Source organism: Sarcophilus harrisii, chromosome 2 (assembly GCF_902635505.1).
Source record: "Sarcophilus harrisii chromosome 2, mSarHar1.11, whole genome shotgun sequence".
Taxonomy (NCBI): Eukaryota; Metazoa; Chordata; class Mammalia; order Dasyuromorphia; family Dasyuridae; genus Sarcophilus; species Sarcophilus harrisii.
The window spans coordinates 96,234,298-96,242,006 of NC_045427.1; the positions used below are offsets into that span (position 1 = coordinate 96,234,298).

Sequence of the window (7,709 nt, forward strand, 5' to 3'; positions counted from 1 at the left end):
CTTTTCTGAAGCCACGTATTAAATATTCTAACCCCCAAAAGCATAGAAATACAATTTAATATAGTTAAAGGAATTTTGCAACTTATTTGGGTAGATTTATATTTGTTAAATAGAAATAACATGTCAACCTATCTCTGAGTTTTTTTTTTATGGAAAATAGTAATAATTTAAATGATGATTAATTAATTAAAATGGTAAAAACCAAAAAACAGAACCAATATGAATGATTAATTTTTTTTTTTTTACAAAAGTATTCAGAACTTAAAATGAAGGGGTAGCTGTTAATTAAAAACAAACAAACAAACAACAACAACAACAACAACAAACAACTATTGTGCCCTGAACAAAAATACAAAGGCTTTAAAAATGAAGGGAAAAAAAAAAGCAGACTTTATACAATGTTTTAAGTGCAAGGTGCTTTATATATATTATCTTGTTATAATCCTCACAACCACTCTGTGAAGTAGGAGCTAAGATTTTTATTATATCCATTTTACAGATGAAGAAACTGAGGCTCAGAGAGGTTTAGTGACTTGCCTATAGTCAAACATCTAGTAAATGCTGAAGGCAAAAATTGATCCTATGTCTCCTGACATTGTATCCAGCAATATTTCCAGTCCACTATGCTATCCAAAGACTAAATAAAAATAAAAAAATAAAAAACAAACAAACCAAGCCAAACCAAAACCAAAACATTCAAATTAATAGTCAATCAGGAAATAATGAATGAGTATATATTAGGAATAGAAAGCAATTGAAAACTGTTTCTGAATGTATATACTTTTCAATTATGCTAGAATCGCAATGCACAACAAAATAAGTCATCACTAAAGCAATATTTAATTTTTTTTTTTAACCGCTGCACATCTGCAACTCATAGATAACTAAAGGAACAAAAGATACTTTGAAATGACATTGAAGATAATCTTAATAATTCACTACTAAGAATTCACTTAGTAAATAAGTAAAGACCAAAAAAAAAAAAAAAAATAAAACCCCCAAGTTTGTTAGAATTTTGTTATTTCTTGATTACTCTTATTTGTAAAATTGTTAAGCAAAATTCCCATTCTCATTCCAACTTCTTTTCACAAAGGAATTATTATTGCTTCCCATGTAAGATCCGACCAAAACAATTACAGAGATTCATGGTTCCTATTTCATAAAGAGTACTATATAAGATAGAGCCACGTTCCCTAAACTCTTGAACAAAATTATTCATTAATGAAGCATTTGCTTTTAATAAACTCCCAAATCTCTCTCTCTTTTCTTATAACCATTGAATTGACTCAATATGGTGCTGTCTATAATAAAGAATAGCAATAATTAAGATGTTGCATACTTAGTCTACTGTCTTATTGGACAAGAGGACCTAATGCTTCTGGAAGAAGAACTCTTTTTTATGTGCAAAGAATTTTTTATATTCTGCCATAGCAAAACATTCAGTTAAACTATAGGAAAATACTTTTAAAAAAACTATTTCAAACATTGGAAAAATGCAGACTTCATCATTCCTTCATTAAAAAACTGCCTCCTCAAAAATGCCCTTTAACAAATCTATTATTTTACATTCTTTAAGAATACAACAAATTCATAATTCAAACACAAATACAGTGATTCTTCGCAAATTGTTGATTTACTATTTTAATGTAATTCATGATAACTTCTTTTGTCTATTCAAAGAGTGAATATAGACATAATTAATAAAACTATTATACGGATCAGGCTATAAATCTAAACAATATATTTTAATGTCAACCCATACAATTTCCAGAACAATGCAAAGGAATCACTAAATACTAATTTTCATTCAAGGGCAAATAACTGAGCATTCATAGGTTTAAAAAATCAATTGGCAATTGGTAATTATTTGCATCTTTAATTTTAGTTTAGAACTGCAAACGATTGCCTACATTCATTCATTCTCTCTCTCCTTCCCTCCCTCCCTCCGTTGAACTTCCCTCCTTCCCTCTTTCCTCCCTCCCTCCCCCATATACATTTAAATGAAATACTTTTAAAATGGGTTGTAAACTCAAAGGAAGCTTAAACAAGATTCTATAGTCTCTACTGTGTCAAACTGAGGGAATAGGAATTTGCTTGGCAGAAATGCTGTCACAGTCTTGCATTAAATCATTAGTGGTGTGATAATGCTTAGCAATGTTCATTTTAGTAAATCCAAAAGCATTCACTGGTTGTACACTATTTGGGGTGCTCACCTCTTGGGATGGGCTACTGTTGTAAATGCTGTAATAAGGTTCAATTCGAGTATTGATGGGGGTTGAACTGCTCTGAGCACAGTGCTGATGTCCAGCTGAGACCTTGGGGCTCAGAACACTTTCTTTTGAGTGACTTGGACCACAAGCTTGGTCCACAAACTTTTTCTGAGGTTTTGGAGACAACATGTAGGCCGAGTTGGTTTCATGATGGGAGGACTTGTTCCTATTGACTTCCAGGCTCCCTTTGCCTATAGCTCGAAGCCTGGTCTTCTGCTTGCAGCAACAAAAGCCCAGGGCTATATACTGGAAGCACCAGAGGACTTTCCTCCTCAGACCTGCACTGTTCCGAGAGTATATAAAAGGGTTTAATCCTGATTTGAAAAATATGAGGGTAAATCCAAACAGTTCAAACTGGTAAAAGATAAAGCTCCCATTGCTTGACAGAACTAACTGTACCAGAGAAATACCCAAGGGAAGGCAGCAAAGCAGCACAGATAGCACAATGACTACACATGTAACAACGGCTCTAGAATCCTTTGCAGTGGACAGATTGACAGCAGAGACTAGCTGGAGTCGACTGGCTGCAGGAGTTGGTAACTGGTTGGAACACTGGGTGTATCCGTGGGTCTGTACGTGCTGTGGTTTGTTGAAGTTCTGGTTCCTATATAAAGCTGGTCCAGCACCCTGGATGCTGTCGGCGCCTCCCATCTGGCACCTTCCCACGAATGGCTGAGGTCTGGAAGCATCCACGGTGATGACTGGAGGGCATTTTCTTACCTGAGCATTTTTCCTCAGAGCCTGAGCAATCATGATGTAGGAGACAGAGACCACCACCACACAAAAGGTGAAATCAACCACATACAGAGAAAGGATGGTTTTGCCTTCTCTGGTAATCAAACTGGACATGGGGAGGCAGAGGTGTGACTTGCTAGTTTTCAATGTAGCCAGGGCAGCCAGGGTGAAGCTAGTCGCCCAAAGAAGTAAGGTAAGGATCAATGTACACGGGAAGGAGGCAGTGCGATTAGGTTGCTTCCCCAGCACCATTCGAAGTCGGTGAAGGGCAATCACTGCCACTGTTTTGAGGGACATGATGATGAAGCCAGAACTTGTGAGGTGAAAGGTGAAACAAAAAGCATCAGGGATATTGGCAGTTGAACTAAAGAATAGCACAAAAGTGAACATGGGAGTTGTCATTCCACAAATGAAGAGGTCACAGAAGGACAAGTTCAGAATCATGAAATCAAAGTTGGTCCTGAACTTCCTGAAAGCTGGGTCAAAGAAGGACATGAAAACAATAATGTTGCCATAGGAACCCATGAAGAAGATGATAACAAGCAGGAAGGTACAAGTCACCAAGGTGGCTGTGTGAATGATCTCCTGCAGATCTTCCTGGAAATAGGTGTTGTTGCCTTTTGGGGAGAATGGCAAGGTGGTATTGGGAGCTATCTGAAGGTGGTCTGTCAAATTCATTTTCAGAAAAAAAAATCTCTCTTTCCTCTGCACCAAATAAGTATGAAAGGAAAAGGAGTCAGAACCTCAACTCAGAAATAAGCTGGTAAATGTCAAAACAGGTCCAAGGTAGATGAGTCTGCACACAAAAATGAATGTTGAAAAACAGAAGAGTCAATGCAGAGAAAATATATTCCTGAAAATACAGAGTAACATCATTTTGTACAAAGTACAGTCTTTTTTTTTTTTTTTCTGACCCAAGAGGTTACGTGCAGAATATAGTATTCCCCACAAAGGCAAACAGATCATTCCCAATTCCCGATATGTGTATACCCTTCTCTAATTTCCATGGATCATAAGTAAAGTCTGTTCTTTCTCCAAGGGATAACCCTTAGTTCCTACTCTTACTTTTTAATTTTTCTCCTTCCTACTTTGTTTCTTCTGTTCTCTGATATCCCTAGGTAATCTATGGTGAATTCTAAGGTACCCCATATCCTGCTCAGTGAAACCCTGAAGCAAATCATTCATTTGTAGTTTCACTATACATTTTAAATGAGTATATTTTATTATATATTTTGAAAAGGGATTTTTAATTGTCTCCTAGTCCCAAAAATATATCTTAGAACTTATTTCATTTGTACTCAGTTAAAAAGCAATTTTCTTTTTAAGAATTAAGAGCTTGAAAGATAGACCCAGTGTTCTAGTTCCAGCTGTAGAACCAATTATTTGTTTTACATAGAGCTTATTTCTTTATCTCTAAGTTAAGAGATAGGACTATAGGTACCTTCTTTTTGATTGACACACATATTTGTGAATACTGAAATACTTCAATTTGATTCAATGAACAAGTATTAAAGCATCTACTATGTGCTAAGCATTGGGAAACCAAGACAGATAAAATATTGCTTGTCCACAGGTAAAATCTAGCTACTTCAGGAAAGCACTATGAATTATGTACATCTATTTCAAATTCATAAATTATGTAAATATTCCTTAATTTGTCATTTTTAGTATGAGACAACATGATATAGTGGCAAAAAACAGTGAATTTAGAATCAGATGACCTGAGTTCAAATTCTGACTGTATTAGTTATTATTTGTAGAATAATACTTGTATAATTGAAGTCCCATTAATCTCTGGGCTTAGGTTTTCTCAGGTAGACAATAAATGAATTGGTCAAGTAATTTCTGTTTTCCATTTCTCTTTAAATCTTGCTTCTATCTAAGCAAATTAGTCTGAAATAGAAGGCTTGTTTGCCTCTGTGGGTAGAGAAAGATGGAAGGAATCAATGCCACTTAATTCATGCTTTATGCTTACCAGGTCGGACTTCTAATACAGGACACCCTAATGAGAATAGACATTTGTCCATCTATAGTTGCTGTAGCTAGACTTTTTTTTTTTGCAATGATCTTTAATATAAATTTAATATAAATATAAATAATATAAATCTTAAATATAAATATAAAATTAATATAAATAAAAAATATAAATTTAGATCTCCACACATCTCAGACCCATTTGTGCCCAAATTGACTCTCAATTTGAGGTGCTTCCAGTGAACTCTACCCATTTCCCTCCCCTCCCTCCCCCAAGGTTCTGAGCTATTTTGGAGTTATCAAAGTGCTTTCAACACCTGAAATGTCTCTTTTAAGTTTAAATTAAATTCAGGGATTAACTAAAGGATAACTTGGAGATTATTCACCTTTTCTGGTCTCTTCAGCCGCTAATGACTTCCCCTCTGAGAATATCTTCTATCAATTCTGTCATGACTTCCCCTCTGAGACTACCTTCTCTCTGGTCTGTACACACACACACACACACACTTCAATTATACAAGTATTATTCTACAAATAATAACTAATACAGTCAGAATTTGAACTCAAGTAATCTGATTCTAAATTCACTGCTTTTGCCGCTATATCATGTTGTCTCATACTAAAAATTACAAATTAAGGAATATTCACATAATTTATGAATTTGAAATAGATGTACATAATTCATAGTGCTTTCCTGAAGTAGCTAGTATCTCCTAGGCTTAGCAAAGTACCTAAACATTGCAGGCATTTAGTAAATGCTTGTTTTTGTATCAAATTTCTCAGATAAGGGTTTGATATCCAAAATATAGGAACAAGAGAAACGAGCTCAAAAATCACTTCTTTAGTAATAAAATGGTCAAAGGATATGAACACTTCTCAAAAGATGTCCAAATAACCATATGAGAAAAATACTCCAGAGATGCCTCAAAATAAGAGAAATGCAAATCAAAATAACAGGTTTTAAATGACACCAAGAAAATTTGGCAAAGATGACAAAAGATGAAAGTAGTCAGTCTTGGAGGATTTATGGACAGACACACTAAAACATTGTTGGTAAAGTTTAAATAATTTAATCAGGAAAACCATTTTGGAAAGCAATCAGGAATTAGGCAAATAAAATGGATTAAAAGTTCATTCACTCTGACCTTGAGATTTCACTGCTAAGGAATATGTTCCAAGGAGGTCACTGATAAAAGGAAAAGCCCACATGCACCAAAATATATTAGTAACTTTTTTTGTGTAGCAAAGAATTGGAAATTAATTCTATGTCTATCAGTTGGGGTTGTGATCAAATTATGATATGTGTTAAGTATGGAATATAATGGGATATATCTGTTCTGTAAGAAATGACACATAATGAATGAGAAGCATAGGAAGATTTTCATGAATTGATGCAAAGTGAAATAAGCAGAACCAGAAAAACAAAAAACAAAACAAACAAAAAAAACCTTAACTCTAAACAAGCGATATGAGAAAATACCCTCCCACCTTCTACAACCCTACTTTGTAGAAGGTGATACGGAAGATCATATAAAATCAGATTTTTCAATATATGTGTCAGTTTAGGGAAAAGAATAGAGGAAGTAGGTAATATGGAAAGGTTGCTTAGGCTCTATAAAAACAAAAGATGTCAATGAAATTATAAGAAATATGCTTCGTCATAACTATTATAGAAACATTTCCAAAGGACACTAAATCCATAACATATGTTCATTCCGTCTCTTGAATTCCTTCACTACTCCTACGAGGGAGCGGCTGGCTCATTCCACATCTCTATTACAGGGCTAGGACAAATCAAGTTGCTGGAGTGCTCTTACAACACTTTGAGGACAGCTCCTGCAGCTCCTGCAGCTTCACTGCAAGAATTCTGCGCGGAAAAACAACCTGGCACACGCCAGGCTCCTTTGTCTTAAAAAAAATGTCCAAGAAAATGCCTCAGTCAGTCAAACTTGCCACGCTCGGACGCTCTGCTTGTCTCTGATCCCAGGTAGTCCCTCATTCGCGTCTGGCAAGTCTTTTTAGAAAGCAATCGTGGCTATCGGTCGGAGGGGGAGTACTCTGGGGGCAGGAGGGCCGAGACGCAGGCACCTCGGTGCGGGAGCAGAAGAGGGATGCTTGGGCCCGCCGCGGAGACAAGGGACGGAGGCAAGCTCGCAGTAGATGGCAGGAATAACGGAGGTGGGCGCTACGAAAGCGACGCCGGGCTTATTAACGGAGGGGTCCCGGCTGGGACGCGGAGGAGCCTGCAACGGGAGGATCCCTGGAGATCACAGGGGCAGACCGGGGAGCCGCCTGCGGACTGGGCCCTAGACACATGCCACCTCCCCCTACCGCCTCCCACCCCGCGGGGCCCAGTCTCCCCTTCCGGCCTCTCACCTGCCCGCGGCTCCTCTCCCTCCATTCCGAGCCCGGGAGTTGGGACGCTGGGCCCCACGCAGTGACTGGCGCCGCAGCCAGGGGACGCGGGCCACTAGGCATCCGCGCCATCTCGGCCACCCCCGCGGAGGAGGCTGGGGGCGGAGAGACTCCGGGAAAGAGCGCAGGGAGGAGGGAGCGCCGCCCCCCCACCCCCGTTTTATCTCGTGCTTCCCGTCTCGACCTGTCCCTTCCCCGGGTTCATTCCCGGCTCTTCAGCCGCTTCCCCGGCTCTCAGCCCGCTCCCGGACTCACGGCATAGTCCCTCGGGGTAGCTGCCCGCCACATCACCCGCAGCCCCGGCGCCCCTCCGTC

The 7,709-nt window shown here is 38.4% G+C and overlaps 1 protein-coding gene across 1 annotated transcript; it reads right to left on the minus strand.

Annotated features, from left to right (window-relative positions):
- Window positions 1-203: 203 nt before the first annotated feature.
- Window positions 204-7,439, minus strand: GPR75 (G protein-coupled receptor 75). The gene is made up of 2 exons (XM_031950472.1): window positions 7,356-7,439; window positions 204-3,801 (listed from the first exon to the last, which is right to left on the minus strand). The coding sequence occupies exon 2, from the start codon at window positions 3,681-3,683 to the stop codon at window positions 2,070-2,072; it is 1,614 nt and encodes a 537-aa protein (XP_031806332.1). The 5' UTR covers window positions 3,684-3,801; window positions 7,356-7,439; the 3' UTR covers window positions 204-2,069.
- Window positions 7,440-7,709: the final 270 nt, after the last annotated feature.